The 20,996-nt window shown below is 40.6% G+C and overlaps 1 protein-coding gene across 9 annotated transcripts in view; it reads left to right on the forward strand.

Annotated features, from left to right (window-relative positions):
• RAD51B (RAD51 paralog B) overlaps positions 1-20,996 on the forward strand; it is a 400,026-nt gene that overhangs the window by 234,953 nt on the left and 144,077 nt on the right. For 8 of the 9 annotated variants that reach the window (XR_010440386.1, XM_064713534.1, XM_064713536.1 and 5 more), the window contains exon 9: positions 5,664-5,782. Coding sequence is in view for 7 of the 9 variants with exons in the window: in XM_064713534.1 (XP_064569604.1) it covers positions 5,664-5,782 (119 nt within the window). In the remaining 2 variants the exon portion in view is untranslated. Of the gene's footprint in view, positions 1-5,663; positions 5,783-13,199; positions 13,402-16,426; positions 16,517-20,996 lie in introns of those variants that run through there. The other variant, XR_010440387.1, reaches the window with a different exon arrangement.

Genomic DNA, 20,996 nt, shown 5'->3' on the forward strand with positions numbered 1-20,996 from the left:
ATGAAGAACTCCAAACATAAAAATGCGTCATTATTGCTGGATTTTTGCATGCAAAAAGGCAGAGAAATTAAAAATTGTGGCTCTCAGAGTATCTGTAATTTGTTTGCATAGAATACAGAAGAAAACCATTACATGTGAGGGCAGGGAAAAATGTACCTGCAGTGGGAAACACTGCTAATGTGTGTCCTGGCTTTTCTATTAATCTTATCAAAAGAGTGCATCAACACCTGTTTCATTCACCAGCTCTGGATATGTGCTATCACACAGAGATTTCAGCTTTGAAGGACAGTTTCACACTTACACCCACAATTTAAAGAGGAACCTGAGCCATTAACTGTAACCAGACACCACTGTTTCCAAAGTCCATAGAAGAAGGGATGAATCTCTGTTTGTGACTTTCTCTCTGATTTCCTGTATTATTTGCATGCTCAAGGCAGAGCTTGAGGCACTGCCTGTTTCCCAGCCAGAGCTTGCCTGTGGGCAGAACACTGAGTGATACCTTCCCTTTTCACTGGAGTGGAGACCAGAGCAACAGCAGTTTCACCCTACAGTTGCAGGGAGGGAAAGAGGGGGTATATGGTATAAACATTAACTATCTTCACAATCCTTCCCTGAGGCCAGGAAGTGGCTAGCATCTCAACTTTAATATCCTCCTTTTTAAAAGTCATTGAAGGAAAAAGATAATCAAGAACTGTGGGTGCTCTCATGCCAGAACTCCAAATGAAGAAATGCAAATGCTACATACTGATCCTATCTGTGCCTTTGTTCCCTCATCTGTGAAATAGCATTTGTTTACTTTAGTCAATAAGTAGTAAAAGTGTAGAAAAATAGACACCAGAAACAAACCACCTCAACATCCTTAGCAATCCAATTATTATTAAAGCCATAATTTTGTACAACATAAATAATTTGCGAGGTTATGTTGGTTTCACAAAGGATAGCCAATGCAGCCATTACTAGTTGTTATCATTAATTAGTAACTAAATAGATGGGATCTGACTAGTGGAAGTAATCACACAATAAATAAAATACCTTATTTTAGGTTAAATCAGATAAATTCTGTTTCTTTTCTTCTTAACCATGAGCTTCCTAAGACTGAGTAACTGCTCCAGGCTACACTTTACTAAGGGAAACTCAAACGTGGATTATTGGCTAAGTACTAAGAAATGTTTAACTTGTGGATTCAACTTTCTTCCCCATGTTTCCTTGAGTAAAGCCAACCTAGCCCCCCATGGTTCTCATTCTGCTTTACTTTTAATATATGAGTCCTTCTGTTCACTGCAGGAGTAACCAATAATGCTCACAAACCAATTCTGTCCTTCATGTTGCAGGACAGGTGGTCCCTCAGTATATTCCCACACATTCCAAATATTTTAAGTGTTCCACATCTGTTGTCTAAAACATTTTTAGTTCCCTGCAAGAACAGTAGGAGATGAAAACAAGAAGTTATATATAACATAGCAACTGACCTTGTATACCACATGAGCTCTCTGTCATTTCAACAAGATTATAAATTTCAAAAAAGAGCTCAATCTTAATTCGTTATACTATACAGCTATCTTGCAGAGAAGATAACTTGAGAATTAATTTATGACAGCTGTAATAGCCCAGACAATAAAACTGAATCTAGAGATGACCTTTTTTCTCCCCACAAGAATCCGCTGATCTACAGGGAATTTTAAAAAATTAAACAGTTAAGGTGAATCACACATTTTCTCACGACACAAACCCCTCTATCTACTTAAAAAAATTCATTAAAACATCTCCCATGTATGTATAAGTAATCTTGGTCTCGTGATGATGACGATGGCTGAATTGAACCGCCTGTTTAGTGTAATCTCAAGTCAGCACATAACACATTTGGATTTTTTCTAAACTGGGGATTAGTAGGTGAAAAAAAAGGAAAACTAAATTACATGTTCATTGATTGCTGAACAACTCCAACTTCCAGATAAAATATTTCTACTTAATTGAAATTTGAAGTAATATAGAATAATATGAGGGAGGGGGGGAGGGTGTAGTTTGTAAAGATTTAGAACTAGGAGGTTTTAGAAGTAAAACTGTCAGATTCCCTCTCATAATAAAAGGGAGAGCATAAGCATTTTAAAAGTTAGCATTTTCCCATGGCTAGTGTTGTGGCCAAGCTTGATTTCTTACAGCAGCACCTGTTTTTCCTGACATATGTCCTAAATAATAAAAGGCTGTATGAAGTCAGTAGTGTGCTTTGAGACATACCTTAGCTGAGCAGTGCAGAGAGCGAGACAGTCACCACTGTAGGGTAAGAGAATCAGAATCACCTTTTGACTTAAGAAAAAGCTGTGGAGAAGGGCTGAAAAGGGCAGAAGGCATCAGTGGGAGTTTGTAGAGCGCTGTGGTTAGTTACTTCACACATGAGTTTGTCCTGTGGGTTGTTTTTTATTGTGTGATGGGTTTTTCCACCATTGCGTATTTTTATACTTGTACTTTCTGAAGAGGTGACGATGGAAAAATAGATTAGGGGTTGAAGGGGATTTTTTCTTCTTTTTCTTCTGATCACATTGTTAGAGATCTGCACCAAAAATACAGACAAAAATAAATGCAATGCAGGTGACAAGTAGTGGTCTTTGAGCTCTGCCAGTGAACCGGAAAGCTGCGCAGCCTGAGCGAGAGGAAAAGTACTTTCATTCTTATTGCATGGCATGCTGTTTTTGTTGAGCTCAGTAGTATAGTTCTTTATAAATATTTTCTTTATACTTTCAGAGAGATTTTTTTCCTTCTTTTTGATGGTCCAGGCTTTTATCAGGATGATTTGATGTTAAGATTTGAAAGATTCTGGAACTTGTTGCTTCACTATTTTGTTATTTCACTGTCATTTAGTTCATCAATCCATTTTTAACATTTGATGAGAAAATATTTTCAAATTACCAATTGATAGACATTGCAAAAGGCCCAGTGTTGGGGATGAACCTGCCAGGCAATGATTCGTCCATCTGGGAAGAAAAAAAAATCAATATGTGAGAATGTGGACAAGGTGGAACTAATTGTTCTGTGCAGTTATACCAACAAGGAACATGTTGGGGTTTTTTTAATCAAGGCTGTAGTCACATTTTGCCTGCACAGACTTCTTGCATTAAAAAAAAACGGTTTTAGGACATTTGTTTCATTTGATTCAAGATACTAGTCTTGTTATCCAAATTTTCCTCTGATAAGAAACTAATGGAACTGAAGTGCCTTTATGACTAAATCGCCTTCCAACACACTTGCAACAACTGGGACTTGTTTACATGAGGATTTAGTCTCTAAAATGTACCACCTTATGTGCAGAGGACAAGAAGGTCTTTGAGACCAGCTCTGTATTTGCAGTGCTCTGGTTGGGCAAAATAGAATAATCCCAGAAGCACTATTGAGCTGAATAGATTTAACCCTCCTGTTCCCTCCAGTGAAAAATGGAAGGTGAAATAAAACCACTTTCCCCATACTGTCTAAATGGGTCATTTCTCTCAGTGACAGGGAAATTACTTATAGAAAGTTTGTTTTGATTGCATTGATAGGCAAACAAAATTAATCTAGTTCTCATGTATAAGTAGGGCCAAGTGTTGTGGCCTAGTTTTACTGACAGTTCCTTCCTGGCCATTGGAGCCCAGTGCAAGCCTCTTTTGCTTGGAAGCAGCACTGCAGGCCACAGTTGAAGAATCACCCTTTCCTCTTTGTTTTTCCCCTGGTTGTGGAGACGCATTTACTTTGCATTTGACTCAGACCACAAGCAGCTTTATTTTCACTTGTGACAGCTGTTCAGTGAGAGTGAAGCAGCCAGTTCCTCCTCTGTGTTTGCATTCAGAACAGATACGGTGTCTGCTGGTGTCTGCTAGTGCTCTGAAAAGTTCACTTTCACAGAAGACAGTGGAACAGGCATCTCATACAGTCCCTGGACTGACTGCTTTGAAGATTGGTTTCATGCTATTTTTTGTGTGTGTGAGGAAGGAGGGAGTGTTTACAGGAATTGAAATCACCCATTTTACTAGAGCTGGACCTGATACAGAAAGCAGGGAGCTGCTCAGACATCTTATTCCAGCCTTCTAACATTCACCTTCACTTCCCCTTGCTAGGATCCCATCTCTGTGCTTCTGGACACCCACTCCCTTACTGCATGCATATACTGAGATGTCACCTTTCTCTCATCTGTATGTCAGCTCTGTTTTCTTACTTTCCCTAATCCCTGCACTCCCTGTAGCACCAGTGTCCTGAACAGAAACCATGATGCCAGCAGTGACTGGAGTAAGAACTGGCTTTAAGCTCACTGGAGACACTGGAACTACTGCTCATCAGCTGACTGCACGTTGTAGGTGCTGTGGAAGCATCCACCCCTCAGCATGGATAAGCACTCCATACCACTCTGCCATGGTTCAGCTTGGAGAGTTTGGGGACCTCTGAGCAGAGACCACAATCTTACAAGCCTATTTTCTTCTTGGGCCAATATTGGTGTGATACTCCCATCTCTAAGCATGAAAACATCATGGTTTGGAAGCACAAGGCAATGCATACTGGAAAAAAAATCACTCTCTCTGAGCAGTGTTATTTATCCACTTCCTTTGTCCAGTTCATTAATGTCTAAGTAGTGGTTGAAATAACAGAAAAGATAAGTCCAAGGTTTTTTTAAGGCCATGTATCAACATAAATCTGTTTTCTTAACATATCCTCTTTCCTTCCTCTGAGACATTAACTATCTTTTTGTGTTTAGAGCAAGAAGAAGGAATGCAGCACATGTTGTCACTGCCCTTGAACTTCTTTGCAAAGCTGGCGCTGCTTCCTCCTGTTTGCTTCACTTCTTGTACCTCTCTATCTGCCTCAGGCATCAGCTCACAGGAGGATCCCTTATAAAATGGAAACCTTTCCAGTGAGGCATTCCCTTTCACCATGCAAAAAGTCTTTGCTGTAAATTTGCTCCAGGTTTGCTAACTGCTTTGCACCAAAGTCATAAATTTTAGTAAGTTCACAGAAAAGGATTTGCCCTCTTCAGAGAGGGGCTGACACAGTATGGTACAGTGTGCTTTCTCCTGTATAAGAAAATAAAATAAATTACAGCAATTAGCTTGTCCTGCCACAAACCTTACACATTTCTGTTCACTTTGGGACAGGTTTTAGACCTGAAGGAATGCAGAATTTGGAATTGCTGAGGAGTGATATCTCCATAGCATAATAGCGGCAGGTTCCAGACATTTAACCATTTAAATGCCTGACTCGGGTTTGCAACAGCAATATGTTACTCCTTCTGTTACATAATAACAGATACATGACTTGAGGGAAGTTTGGGTGTGAATTTTGTATGCCAACATTAGCTACTTCTGGAAAGTCTGGGCCCTTTGCAGTGAGGAGCCCACCAGCAGGGATGCATGAATTGCTTCTTGAGGGTGTGGAATGGTGGATCCCAGCTCTAAACAGGGGTACAGGGGGGTACAGTTACATCAGCAACATCTCCCTAATTCTTGGCACTTATCACTGATGGAGAACTCACACTACAGTTGTATAAAAACATCAGAAAGGTAGGAAATCAATGCAACAGTGCTATCTCTTAAGTGCTATTGGTAATTACCTAGCTTAGGGAATAATCTGAGATGTCTGATGAAGTTTCAATGCTGTTTTCTGTGCCACAGTCCTGATGCAGTTTGTATCATGTTTACCTTCAGGATCTTCTGTGAGTGGGAAGAGGGATTCTGGTTATGTGACAGCAGCCCTTGGCAACACGTGGAGTCACAGCATCAACACCAGGCTCATACTGCAGTACCATGACTTGCCAACAAGACAGGTGAGAACTTAACAGCAAAGAGAATTTAAATAAAGCTACACCAGCAGTGCTTGGTCACATGGGCTGTGTCTTTCAGCCTCTCTGGTAATGCTACATAACCAGAACTTGGCAGTTGAGAGCCCAGTCACTTATTTGGGGTGGAGGTTGGTCAGTGTCCTTTGTTTTTACGGGATGACCAGCATTCCCAGTGCCTCCATGTATTAGGATGGGCCTTTATGAATCACAGTTGGTACAGATGTACAAGTTTCTTGAGCCTTTAGAGCATTCTACATCATGGAGATGAAAGGTAATCCTTAAAGTGCTTTCTTGCACAGGAATTTTAGGACAGAAGGAACCTAGTCTTTTCACTGCCATGATTGTTTTGCTGTCATCTGTCGACCTTTGTGCCCAATTTCAGCTGTGACTGTTAGGACACAGAGCACTCTCTTTTCTATGACTGCTGTTTATGAGTAGAAGCTTGCTGCCTGCACCAGCCAGCTTAACTTTGAGCAGTAAGTATGGTACCAATTTCCCAGATGTGTGCCTGCAAGTAGGAGAATAGTCACCCTTTGCACTGAGAGACTTTATGCTTTTAAGTGAAACATAGTAGCATCTTTCTCCGCAATCTTCACCTCTAAATTTAAAAAACTGAAAAACTGAGAGACCAGACATTTGGGGTATGATTGAGGGAATGACTTTTTTTTTTTTTAAAAAACATCATAATGCATGATTTCATCTGTCCCTTGGGATATCTGTGGTTATAATCTCTTTTGGCTTTGTCTGTTCTGTTTTTGCATTGATGTAACTCTTTCCAAAGGCTATGACCCTCAGTCTTAATGTTATTGATTTCCTGCCAGTTAAAGTAGAGAGCTGTCAGAAAAATTGCTACGTGATATTTGTACCATCTTACTCCTATACCATTACTACCCATGTGCGTTCAGGTTGGTGCTCCTGGGTTTATTGTCACAACACAGAGTTTCTCAGTTTTAAATTGCAGTCTTTAGAGCCAGAGGAGAGGAAGCCATCTGCTTAAATTAGAGAATTATTTATTAAAAGTAAAATTGTAATGATAGCACTCCTGTTTCTTTTGTAGTCGTGGGCACTTTGACTACTTGGAAGCAGTAGTGCTCTGGACTTTGAAGTAGAAGGTTAAGTGTGTCAAATACAGGTAGAAAAGGCATCTTCTGTAATCACTTCTGAAGGCTATGCATAGAAGTATACTCTTACTGCTGCTGGTTTTAGAAATTTTCTTGTGTACTGCTTCATATTCTGGTCTGTAATGAGTTCTCCTTTTCTACAGAAATAGTAAGTTTGCAAAATACAAAGCTGTTCATAAATTTCCTGGATCACTTCAGAGTTACATGAGAGGGTGGAGTTGGCAGAGGGTAAAGGGCAGAAACTGGGCTCTGTGCTACTTCATGATGCACAAAGTCAGCTAAAACAGATTAAGAACATTCCTCTGGTAGTGGAAAAAGGGAGACAGCTTTCCTAAAGAACATTCAAATATTACATGTAGTTTTTCCTGATTTTTTTGAGAAGGAATAGATCAAAAATGTATGAAAAATTGTGTTCAAGCCTTTGAAATTATGGTCTGCTTAATAGAGTTTTCCTCTGTTCCTTACTGGATTTATCAAGTGCACCACCTTGCTTACAAGTGAAGCTATGTGCTCATTCTGTTTTAATTAAGCAAAGGAACTAAAGATACAGAGAAAAAAAAAACAACTCTAAAGTAAATGTTAATATATATTATTAAAACCAAAGTAATTTGAAACAAGTGTGATATAAATTGTGATGTGCCCCTGAAGTCCATTCCATGACTGAAATGGGATATGTCCATGATGTCCTGTAGGTATTTTCCTTTTGCTGATATCTGTGTCCTTTTTCCAGATAAATTCTTGTTTCTTAAACTCATAGAAATATTTCAGCTAGACATGCAGTTTCCAGTTAGAGGAAGGCATCTGGAGTTGCCCTACCTATGGCAGCACTGTATTGATCAAATTACTATCATTTTACACACATATGCTCCTTTATAATTGCTTTAGACCCACTTTCAGAAATGAACTGTGAATAAAGGTGCCTCAGTTCTTGAGATGCCATTTCAGTCATCATGAAGTGGTTCTGCCAGGAGGTATTAGATATCAGTGCTTTGAAAGCCAGCACTTTTTAAGGAAGATTCAAAAATTACGAAGTCAGAAATCACATTTACAAATTCTCATACTTAAAAAAAAAAAAACACAAAAAAACCCAAAACCAAACAAAACAAACAAAAAACCCCACCAAAACCTTGTGATTATCTTGGTTTTAAAGTGAAATTTTGCCCCAGGGAATTACTGAAAGCAGAGTTGGTCTGGAGATTAGGGTGAAAAGTAGTTTCAAAACCAAGCTTTTCCTGCTTTTCCACATTTGTAACCATACAGAATCAATACTGTATAAGGAATGAACTGTGTTTCCATAGAATCATAGAAACTTCATATAGTTGGTGATTGCCCATCTCTAATTAGTTGAGGTCTCTCTACAGGGCCTCCGTGCCTCTGAGGGACTCAACAACCCCTCACAATTTAGTGCCATTGGCAAACTGACGCAGTATCCCTTTGAATCCTGTGTCCCAGTCATTAATGAAGATGTTGAAGAACACAGGGCTGAGGATGGAGCCCTGCAGAACCCCATTAGTGACAGGTCTCCCCTCTGATGTCACTCCACTTGCTACAGCTCGCTACAGCCAGCTGCTCACCCAGGGTGTGATGTATTTATCCATCTGTGGCCTGGACAGTTTGTCCAAAAGGATACTGAAAGCTTTGCAGAAGTCCAAGAGGATTACATCTGCTGTCTTTCCTAGGTCTTTTAGGTGGGTTACCCTGTTGCATAAGGAAATCAGGTTCAACAAGCAGGACTTTCCCCTTATGGAGCCATGATGGCTGTGAACAATGACTTCATTGTCTTCCAGGTGTCTTTCGGCACTTCCCAGAATAATCTTTTCCATTATTTTACCAGGCACTGAATTGAGATTGCTAGGCCTGTAGTTCCTGACGTCTTCCTTCTTGGCCTTCTTGAAAATCAGGATAATGTTTGCCAGCTTCCTCTCAGGTGGGACCTCTCAGGATTCCCAAGACTGCTGAAAATCATTGACACAGGCTTTGTGATGACATCAGCTAGCTCCTCAAAGGAGTCCCATCAGGCCCCATAGATTTGTAGGGATCCAGCTGAAGCAGCAGATCCCACACAATTTCGGGGTCAGCTGGGAATTGATCATTCTCGCAGTCATGGTCCTCTGGCTCAGGGATAGGGGCCCTCATGGCTCATCATCCATGTTGAAGATGGAGGCAAAGAATGCATTTAAACACCTCTGCCTTGTCCGTGTCCTTGTTTGTGAGGTTGTCAATCCTCATCCTGTAATGGGATGAAGTTATTTCTATGCTGCTTTTTGCCATTAACGTCCTTGAAAAAAACTCTTTGTATTGTGCCCCACAATTCTGGCCTGCTTAATCTCCAACTGACCTTTGACCACACAAATTTTCCCCCTACCATGGACAATAGCATTTCTGTATTCTTCCCCTGTCACCTGACCTTGCTTCCACCAGACGTACATGTCCCTTTTCCTTCCACAGTGGATACAATTCATTTTTTCAAAAGTTAAAATTCATTCTTTAGTCAGTCACTTGATCTCCAGAATGTTCTCTTTCTGCATCTACTTTCTCTCTTTCTTTCCCTGGAGGAGCTGGGGCTGTGGTGACAGTCTGAGAGACTTTCCCTCATTATATCTGACTTCCAAGGTAGTAGAGCTAGTGCCAATCCTTGCTGCAGAATGCCACCCATCAAGAGAAAAAGCACTTCTTGAGAAACACTGGGCCAAGGGTGGTGTCCTTCAAAACACAGAGTTATACTGTGATTGTTCAGGAGGATTCAAGCAACCTGTTTTCCAGAGCTGTGGTATCTTCTGGACAGCCCACTGGGCTGCTAGATGCTTGTTCTTAGTCATGCAGTATTTGTTTCTGGGAAAACTCATGGACACAGTCCCTGTTCCTGAAACCTTGGGGAATGCCAGGGCAGCAGGTGGCAGAGCATGTATGTAACAAACCTTAGGAAACTGAACATAAAATTCCTACACGGTTGGGATTTTTTTTATCTATTAAGTAAAAAAATTATTTTGTTTGTCCAGTAGATATTTTCCAGCCAACTATCCCTTTTTCCACCCCACCCTTCCTATGTCTGGTGAGCATTAATAAGACAGCAGCCAGTTCAGCAAAGTAATGAAATTTCTGGGATGTCCTGCCTGCTTGAAAATTAGTTAAGTTTGCTCTATTGCTAGGAGAGGAACAGCTTTCTGAACAAACAGATGAACTTTGCTCTTTTGCTTCCTTCTAGAAGCCAGGGTTCTGGTTTTTGTTTCCTCCAGGACAGAAGCAGCACCACTGGGGGAGGGCCAAAAGAAATTTCCAGTCTGCATTTAAATTCATTTATGTCACCAAAACCCACAAGCATGGACAACAGCAGGAGTCTTTTAGCTATTGAGGTGGGACTGAGCTGCATATCTTCAACAGCAGCACAGTGGCATAAGAACATGTGAGAAGATGGGAAACGTTAATTGTTTCACTCAAATACCTTCATGAAGGGAATTATCTTTATGGATACTGATGCTTTGTTCTCCCTAAGCACTCTTTTAAGTAGCTAACCATGCCATTTATTTTCCTGAAATGCATACATAAACATGCAGACTCTGAGTTTGGGCCAAAACCAATGGGGCTGCGCTAGAAACTATCAGACTCCTCAGTTACCCCTGTGTATATAATTATCCTTCCTTCCTGAACTGTAGTCAGCAGGCTTTAAGGTTACTGTTTTTCATGTGTTCTCAGCTGTCTTTGGTAGGGTTAAATACATTGCAATGCTATATTTAACATTTTGTTGTTGTCCATTGGAGGCAAGATGCTGGATTAAAGGAGACAGCGCTCATATCTGATATGGCAGCTTCTATGGGCCTGGTTTATTTTATAATTTTCAAGGGATTCGTGAGACTCAAAGTATTGTGTTAATCTCTGTAACATGTTTTGAAATTCTCAGAGGAAAAATGCATATAGAAGTGTTATAGCAAGGCAGTACTTTCCTGTGGTATTTCCAAGAAAGGGCATTTAGAATCACAGAATCGTACAGGTTGGAACCTTTAAGATCATGGAGTTCAACCATTAACCCAGCACTGCCAAGTCCACGACTATACCATGTCCCCAAGTGCCACATCTATGTGTCTTTTAAATACCTTCAGGGATGGAAACTCCATCACTTCCCTGAGCAGCCTGTCCCCATGCTTGACAACCCTTTCTGTGAAAACATTTTTCCCAATACCCAATCTAAGCCTCCCTTGGCACAACCTGAGGCCACTTCCTCTTGTTCTGTCACATGTTATCTGCGAGAAGAGACCGACTTCCACCCACCTACAACCTCCTTTCAGGGAGTTGTAGAGAGCAATGAGCTCTGAATCCTCTTTTCTCCAGGCTGAACAAGTCCAGCTCCCTCACGCACTCTTCATCAGCTCCAGACCCTTCACCAGCCTTGTTGCCCTTCTCTGGACCTGGTCCAGCCCCTCAATGTCCTTCTTGCACTTCACCTTATTGAATGCCATATAACTGTCCCATCAGGTCCCTCTGCAGAGCATTCCTACCCTCCAGTAGATCAACACTCGGGCCCAACTTGCTGTTGCCTGCAAATTGACTGGTGGTGCACTTTATCCTCTTGTCCAGAAAATTGATGAAGAAATTAAGTAGGTCTGGCCCTAATACAGCCCTGGGGAGCACCACTGGTGGCTGGTCACCCACTGGATGTAGCACCATGCACCACCACTCTCTGGGCCCGGCCACCCAGACCGTGTTTCACCTAGCAACCAGTACACCCACCTGCACCATGGCAAGCCATGCTTCACGTGAGAAACTGTGTCAAAAGCTCTGCTAAAGTCTAGGTAGTGACATCCACAGATATGACTTCATCCACTGAGCAGGTCACTTGTCATAGAAAGAGATCAGGTTGGTCAAGCAGGACCTGCCTTTCACAAACCCATGCTGTGTGGGCCAGGTTCCCTGGTTGTCCTGCATGTGTTGTGTGATGGTGCTCAGGATGGTCTGCTCCATGAGCTGCCCCAGCACCAAGGTCAGGATGACAGGCCTGTATTTCCCAGGCCCTCCTCTGGCCCTTGTAGACGGTGCCCCTTTGCCAGGTTCCCGTCACCTGGGACCTCCCGGTGTGACCAGGGCTGCAGGTGGCTGATGGGCAGTGGCTCAGTGAGCTCTTCCAACAGCTCCCTCGGGACCCTTGGGGGATCCCAGCTGGCCCTGCAGACCTGTGTGTGTCCAGGTGGCAAAGCAGGTCACTGGGCATTAACCCTTGGGTTATGGGGGCTTCATTCTGCTCCCCATCCACGTCTTCCAGAGCAGGGGGCTGAATATCTACAGAAAAACTGGTTTTAGGATTGAGATATGGGCTGAAGCTTTCAAGCTGTGCTGAGTGAGCTGTTGGGCAGGAATTTTCCTGGTGAAATGGTAAAGTGTGCAGGTAAAGTGTTTCAATGCATAAGTGTATGGTGACTCATTCTCAATAAAACAAAACAGAACAAAACCCCCTTATCTCGTTCAGACTAATGCCAGACATAACTTTTGTTGTGTCCTTGGTTACAGACCAGCTGTTTCATCTTGCTCTGCTTACTATCATATGAATAAGCCCTGAATAAGCATTCCAAAATGACTGTGGTGAAGTAACCCTGGTGCTTGCTGTGTGGGGGGAATGGCTGGAAAAGAGCAAAGGGGAGTCAGGATTATGTTTTACATTTATGAGATTTGCAATTATTTACCTTACATTTTTTATCATGTTATTAAAGCATTTCTTTCAAAATGTACAAATATTGGGCTATAACTTCACCAGGAGATGGCTATTGGAAATGTTGTAAAGTGTGTATCTGTTCTGAGCCATCTTCTTATATAATATGCTTATCATATGGAAAGTCAATTCTGTAAAAACACAAAGAGATTTTTTTATAGTTCTTTATAGGGTAAAAGTGATGGTGTGTAGTCATGCAAGAAAAAAAAATAATAGGAAATTTTACGGAAAAGTAGATTTTTTTTCAGGTGGTGAGATTAATTTTTTACAGCTCTTCCTTCTGTTTCTTTTGAAAAAAATAGCTGTGAAAAGACTACAGATGCACATATTCAAATTCTGCAAACCTTTCCATGTAAAGAATTTTTTTTTCCTAGGATGCACAGTTTACTTCAGAGACTTGTGCCTTACCTCAACTATTAATTGACTATTTTGAATCAGGACACAATATTGTTATGGCTTTAAATTTACATGCATGTTTGCAAACCATATCCTTAAAAATACATAAATACGCTTATGGGGTTTTTCTGAATAAAGTGCTGTTGACTGATAACCCTTATGACAGAAGTCTTTTGCTTATCCATAGATCATATACAAGCATAAGCAGCAGTATAATCTTGAAGAGCATGAGAACAGTATGAAACTGGACACAAGGCACAACTGTAGCATAAACAGATGGTTATCAACATAGCACGATACTGACTTAATCCAGCAAAGTGCCAGATGAAAGGATGCCAGAAAAACAGCGAGGGTTCATTAGCAAGTGTTTGGAGCTCAGACATCACCAGGTGACTTACTTGGCTGACCTGAGTGTTTGTTCATGTCTCTCTTTGCAGCAACCCTCCTTCTTAATGAACTTTTGGGGAGCGGTCACACAATCCAGTCATCACTGGAGCCCTGTCTGCGTTAAATGGGTCTGGGTTCTGGATGTGTGGCCCTCTCCTGTTTAACAGGACACTTTCAGAGAATGTTTCCATCATTCTTGAACAAGAATTCACTTACTCGGGTGCTTATAAAGCACTAATTAATTTATTATCTAGGAATCTAAATAGAAATCAAAAGGCTCTATGTCAAATAGAAAAGACCAGAAGAAACCTTGAAATAGTTCTTCTTGTTCTATTCTCTGTTATTTCTTTAATAACTACTGCAAGTTTTCTTAATGAGGATTATTCTGCTGTCAGAGCTGTACAAGCTTCAAACTCACTCACCTGTAGTTCAAAGTATCCTAAACAGAGAAGCAGGGACATCTCTGAGGCAGAGAGGCAAACTCAGTCATTAAGTTACACTGAGGTCTTCCTGCTGAGGCTGGTGGCAGAGGTGGGCTCTTTCTGGTGGGTATCTGACTGACAGACCAGCCCACTCTCAGAAGAGGCTGCTTCTTGGTTGCTGCTAACCTACACTGTTACAAGTTAACCATCTCCTATTATGTCATATTTTCAAATTACTATGCAAAAGCATTTGCAGACTGATCTCTGCAGTGCCCTTGCCAGGTGCTCATAACTGAGGAAACTGAATCATAACTGAGCTTTTGCAGCTGGGAGCAGAGCTGGAACCTCTTCACTGCCATTGAGTGCCAATAAGCTTGATCTTGCTTAACATTTATTGCCTTTGTTTCAGGCACTTGCAAGTCTTTGTATCTCCTGGTACTGTGTCGTGAAGGTACTCCTGCTTCCTGGTCCAGCTTGCTCAGTGGATTAACTCACCTGCTGAACTGAGGTTTAGTGTGGTCACTGAGTTCAGTCTTGAATCTCACTCCTCAGCATGCCATAAACTTTTCTTCATAAGGAAAGGTTAATGAAACTGGGACTGTGACCAGAGCTTTATGGCAGAACTTTTTCTCTAATTCCTTGTTTCCAGTTTCTGTTTATACCAGAGGTGATTTTTCTAAGCCTCAGCTCTGGAAGTCACCTCTCATTCCTCTGTCTCTCCCCTTTGCAGACATCAAAACTGTTCTAAACTGCAAGTACCCAATGAACACAGTAGCCAGCACCTAAATTTTTAGATTATTAAAATGCTTGTCCGGCCTCTTATCTCCAGTAGTGTTTAATGCAAAATTTCTAGTATTATCAGTACCTTTTTTTTCCCTCTTTCAAACCCACCACAGAAAATAGAATTGTTACCTTGATGAGACCTACTTAGTCACAGAGATGCTGTTGTTTTAGTTTTTACATATTTTCTCAGCTCTGTAACTGAGGATATGGCCTTTTGCCTTGGTCTAATTGATAACTGCACACCTTCATGTTAATCAGATAGAAATTTTCAGAAATTTGGGCTGTACCTCCTGTTCTTTATTGGGAACCACTTTAAGGTCAGGATGGGAGGAGTAAGATTACTGTAACAAAATCTGTTCTGAACACAAAAGAGGGCTTCTGTCTGTGGTGCTATTAATCCAACACCCTTTACAAACATTATACTTACAGTTAAGTAAAACAGCATAAAAATGGGAGAGAGAAGGAACCAGATGGGACTTTTAGGCTCTGGTCTGAATTGTCTGAAGAATGTTCTGTTTGTAAGCTTAAGTCCCTTTGCACAGAGGGAATGGATACAAATTCCCATCCTGTTTATACAGAATCACTTTCCTGATTTTGATTTGACTTCTGTGTGAGTTTTTTCCTCAAAACAGAGAAGAATTAACCTAGGGCAGATTCTCTCATCAATAACTGAAATGTCATCACTCCTAAAGAGTGTCAGAGACCAAAGTTGTTTGTCCTTGGAATGACGTGGCAAATCCCCTTGCCTCCTATCTTCTACCACATTCTCCTTTTTGCTTTTTAAATTTTTGTTTTTTTATTTTTAAATTTGAAAACAGAGGGAAGCAATGCCTAACTCAACTTTAAGTGTTATTTATTCAGAAATGTTCTGCTGAGTCTTTCTTGTAATATGCTATACTTAAAGACATTCTTAATAGTGAAAAAGATCAAAAAAACATTGTGAGTGAACTAGACAATCTCAAGTAATGAAAATATAGTGGAATGTAAGATTGCTAATAGAAATAATTTGCAAAATAATATTGGGCATTCCAAATGAGTTTCTGTGTTACTTAAGGAGCAGACAGTTTCAAAGTGAAGCTAATATACTGGAGTGGTTAAGTTTATCACAGAAAGACTAATTCAACACTGTAATGTAACCAAGAAAAGGGTGTGCGTTATCCTAGAATAGATTAGGCAAGGTGTTTGTATCAGGCAAAAGTGTTTGTATCCTTGTGGAAAGGCACTGGGGTCATCTCTGGAATACTGTATATGGCCTGGAAATGTTTGTTTAAGCTTCTTTCTGCTTTCTTCTCCATCTACTTTCTTCCTAGCAAAGGTCTGTGCTAGATAGAATATATTTATTGACATATATTTTATTTATTTAATATATTTATTGAGCTGTCACTGGTAAAAAAAGTAGACCTTAGGTAAAGCTTTAAACCAGACAAACTTTGACATATTGACTTCAGTGGGCAAAGTGCACGGCATCGTGTGTGAAAAGGTAGGGATCAGACATGATTCTCATCTTCAGCATTGCAATTTTTATGATTCTCTAAACATGTTAAGGGAGAATCATGTCAGGAGTTTGTATATCTAGGATATTGTACTCTGAACTTGAATTTTTGCTTGTTTTAGGAATCTAAAGTCATTGAACTGTTCTAGATTGACAACACAGGAGAATGGCAGACAGTGAGTGATTTTTAAAATCTACTGCAGAGAGAACAATGGGGTTTTCAGCTCAGTTTTATCAGTATATCTACCCTGGGTAGGTTCAATTCATCTAGAGGAGTATGCTCTATGTAGACTTTTTAATCTTTGATCTTTGTGATTCCTGTTCCTTTAGCTGTGATGTAAAAACAGGCTGAAAAAGAATAAAACCTTAACTGCTTAGGAACTGAATGCAGGCTACTGACCCACTTGAAGGAATAAAACCCATTTTGATGCACCACAGCCTGAGATGGACTGCACTTTAAAACACAGGGGACTCTGATTATCGCCAGTGTTGCAGACTTAATGGGAGCTGCCTGGCCAACTTTATCATATCTACCCATCCTAATGCAACAAGAAGGTAATAAAATAGATAATTTTCAAAATATTACCTTCCTTTGGACTGATTGTTGTAATTGTTGGAAAAATACCATGGGATTTTGGGACATCTGCTCAATCAGGAATGGAAAGGATGGGTGCATCAGGTGGTAGTGTATTTTACCCATATGGTGGAAACACTGAAAGATACTTGGGACTAAAAGGTAAAAGGCATTATAAATAGCTACCTGAGCCATCGTGCTTCCAGCTCTCACAGATACTTTGATTCAGGAGAGATATGTCCTTTGGCTGCATATTAACAGAAAGCCATAAATTCCTCCATCAGTGTTGAAGTTCAGTACTTCTGACAGACTGTGATTGATGGGTAGCTTCAACTTTTCCAGCACTGGTAAGTAGTATTATAAAGCACAGCTCAGTTAATGAATTACTTCTTCCTTGAGTATTCATATTGGAGCAACACCAACTTGGAAATGACTAGTGGGGTCACTTATCAATAAATCCCCCTGTCTCATCAAAGAAAGTGATAAACTTAGGTTGCAGTGTGGTGTGTGAGTCACTGCTGAAGTTCTGCACTGGAAAGAGCTCATTAGATTTATCTTGGGTTTGCAAGGCCCTTTCACATTTGTGTAACAGTGATGGTTCATGGTCTCTCTGATCAGTCGTTTCCTACCGGTGAGTCCAGAATCTCTGGCAGAAGTTCTTGCACTAGTCCTGAGTGAACAATCAGTCAATTTTTTTTCTGCCATTTGATTTAATTTGTCTGTGCAGATACCTTCTGCAGTTCAGGGTGTTTACATACTGCATGGTGTTGAAGTGGAAGTTATGGACTTCAGGACACTTGAGCTGGCCTTGTGCAGAGCTGGCAGTGGTCAGGAAGGTTTGGTTTGGAGTCTGAGCCAATAAAACCTTATCATGCCTGAGCCAACACCGACATTTATTTCAGCACATTGATGGTTCTGGTCCAAGTGATATGTTTGTTCTTCAGTGTACGTCACTGAACTTGTTTCTTTTAGCATCAGTCTTTATTTGTCTATCTAACAGTAACACAAAACTCTGTACCCAGAGTCATCTCAAGCTACAGATAAAAATATCACCTAATCCTCTCTTAAATTGTGTTGATATTTACAACTGGACATGGTACATTTCATATCCAAAACAATAGGAAACTACTTTTTTTCTCCTTTTTCATATATTTTTGCCTTGCTTCTTGCTTGTGATCTTATAATGGACATCTCATTTGAAATAACTGAGCAAGCTGAAAAAAGAAAAGTGTAAATAAGCACAAAAAATCAAAGAGGTTCTTACTAATCTTACTAAGATAATACCAGTATACTTAATCGGTATTAAATATATGAAAGAAAGGTAAACAACTCACTGTAAGACATGTACTAAAGGTTGCCATATGGGTCCCACTGCAGGAAAGAAGAGGTTGAGATTTTTTTCCCCCCCTGCAGTTTTGCATTTTCTTGGTGATGGCTACATTTTTGTCCTTTGAGTATAACTAAACTTTTCTAAAGTTCACATGTAGTTAGGATCCCTAAAGCCTGAATTTCTTAAGCATAATCTCCATGCAAGAGAATATCTAAGAGCTATAAATGCTGCTTCCAGTAATTCTGTGAAAAGAATGATCATTACACATGATCTTTGCTTCTGCTTCTTCTACAAACATACAAAGATTTTTTTAACCTACTGATCATTGTTTATGACATCAAAAATTGTTGTCATCAAAAATTTCAGACTGGATGGGTTATAAAGCCATATTTGAAGTCTTAAAGGGCTGACCAGTGTTTAGTGCATCTGTGCCATGCACTGGAACAAGAATGTTTGCCTTTGCCTGATGGGGCTTCTTGGATATCCACTGCCCTGTAGAAATGTAAACAAAGCCTTCTAGAACAGTTCATGTTTGTTAGAGGAAAGTTTTTCAAGAATTTTGTTCAGCAATTGTACATTCAGCAATACAGACAATGTTTATAAGGCCAATGATTTCCAATTCATTAGTAAATTCTCTCCCAATAACGTTCTTGTTGGAGAAAATCTGACTCTTGTAGAAAGATTGAAATTAAATTTTAAATTAACTCTGTCACCTTTTCTCTAAGATCAGTAGAGCGTGACAGAACTCCAAAACCACACATATTGCATCTGTATATATTAGCTCACAGGTCTGATAGTATGACTTTTTTCTTGTCCTTGTGTGATGCCCAGTGGGCTCTAAAATACACTCTGCTGAGGCTTTGCATAACATCATATTGCTGTGTCTCACACATGGAATTAGCAGTGTTGCATTAGCTTGTCTCCAGGGACTTTGCTTTTAGGAATGGAACAAAGTGAACACACAAACGAGTTGGAAAGGGCTTTTGTTTGTTTCATGTCAAAGGCATTTTGCAGCCACTAGTGTGGGTAAAAAATATTTATGCTATGATCTAGGACTTTTACTTGGTTGAATCCCAAACTTTTTGGCCCAGGTCTGGGATTTTAGGATTATGCCTTTACCTCGAGGAAGGACACTTGTTTTTACTGATACTCAAAGCCTATGAGTGGAGAATAGGAAGAGCCCACTTCTGATGCTGTTTTGTAATGGATTCATTTCCTTTCAATTTATAAGTAATAATGTTGATGTTTTTCATCATTTAGAAAACCAAAAGAAAGTTAAAGAAGAAATGTTTAAATAAAGATTTCAGGCACATTAGAAACAGGCATTGAAGTTCCATTTACACCAGATACTTTTTGTCTGTAGAAGATAAGCATGTTGCTAAAATTATTATAGATATTCGAAGAATAATAAAAGTGATAAATCATGATGGCAATTTACATGCTAATTACACACTTAATGTACATTCCTCATCTTGTGCTGCCGAATTACACCAAGTGATTTGCTGTGTGCAGTGGCATGGGCAGAGGCGCCAGTGGCATCTCTGTGTGACCATGCAGCTCCGGGCTCCTGAGCTGCGCTCCCCGCTGGCCCCAGAGCTGCCAGCCGTGGCTCAGGCTGGGGGAAGCAGCCATGCATTCTGGAAAGAGCTGCCCTGGTGTTACTGTCCTGGTACTCCCTTAGGAGTCCCCCACAATTTGGGACACAAGATTATCTCTGGGATAAAGCTGTGTTCCAGTATGTGTTGTAAATAAGTATTGTATCCTTCAGCTTTTTCCTTACTTGCAGAACTGGAGTGAAATGGAACAGTACACGAGGCTCTGAAAAGCTACATAAACTACTTTCTGTTCTTCTCACTACTGGTGTTCTGTAAATCTTGTGAGTGACCACAAGTTGCCACATAAGAGAATTCCCATAGGAGTCTGTGTTTATGTTGCCCAACTACTTTATCCAGCCACAGCACCATCCTCAATCCCTTTTCTTGGCTTTGTTTTACTGTGGTAAGCAGGACACTCTTGCTGGCTGGCTGCTTTCCTGCTTAGTAAAAGCTACAAGCCTTCACACTGGACAATTATCAGGGCTTTGAGCCTCAAAAATATTATAGCTATCATCATGGCCAAGTTCTTGTGAAGTTTCCTTGGCCTATAGAGGACTCTCCACTGGGAAAATTAGGAGACTCTCAGAAACAGAAAAGGTGACAAAATCCATTTTACAAACTAGGGAACAAGGCATATGGCAGGGAGACAGAAAATGCTTCTGGGGAGAGGAATTTTGCAGAATCTGGTGTTTCCTGACCTGAAAGGAGCTGACTACCCTGCATACCCTCCCTGTATTTCAGCCGGGGGAAATTTCACCAGAAGTCTGACTTCAGCAAAGTAAACTGGAGGCAGCTTGGTTTTGTGCAGTTCTCTGGCTGTGCTGCTGCAGTTCAGACACCATTTGAATACACATTTGGGATTTCATTTTCTTTTCCAATTAAAACTTGCTGTTTGCCTGGGTAATGCAGTTCCCTGCCACTGAAGGTATTGTTATGTACATCAGGCAAGAAAAGGCTCTCTGGATATGAGGGCTCAGGAATGTGCTGGCAGTCTGGGAAAGGACAACTAAGGAAAAGCAGCATTATATTAGATTTGGCCTATTGCATTCAGGACAGTGGTTGCTCTGGAGCACATCAGGACAGTTCACCTTGGAAATTTTTGGTTTTGATGTCTGTGTTTGTCTTTGATACTCATTTGAGGGTTTGATGGTTTTCTTCCACTGAAGTTATGTTTACTCAGTCCAAGGATACTCAGAGCTCCTCATTATAGTGCCTGATGCTAAAACCATGCCTAAATGGCACTACATATTTCATGCTGACCTCTCTCACTTGAAATCCAATGTTTGGCACACCACTAAAGCTGAGACAATTTGCAGACTGGTCATCTGTTGCTAGCAACTGCCTGGACAGGCTCAGCCAAAACACATGCCTTTGTTCTGGTTTTATGAGAGGGGAAGGAAG

Source organism: Zonotrichia leucophrys, chromosome 5 (genome assembly GCF_028769735.1).
Source record: "Zonotrichia leucophrys gambelii isolate GWCS_2022_RI chromosome 5, RI_Zleu_2.0, whole genome shotgun sequence".
In the NCBI taxonomy this organism is placed as follows: Eukaryota; Metazoa; Chordata; class Aves; order Passeriformes; family Passerellidae; genus Zonotrichia; species Zonotrichia leucophrys.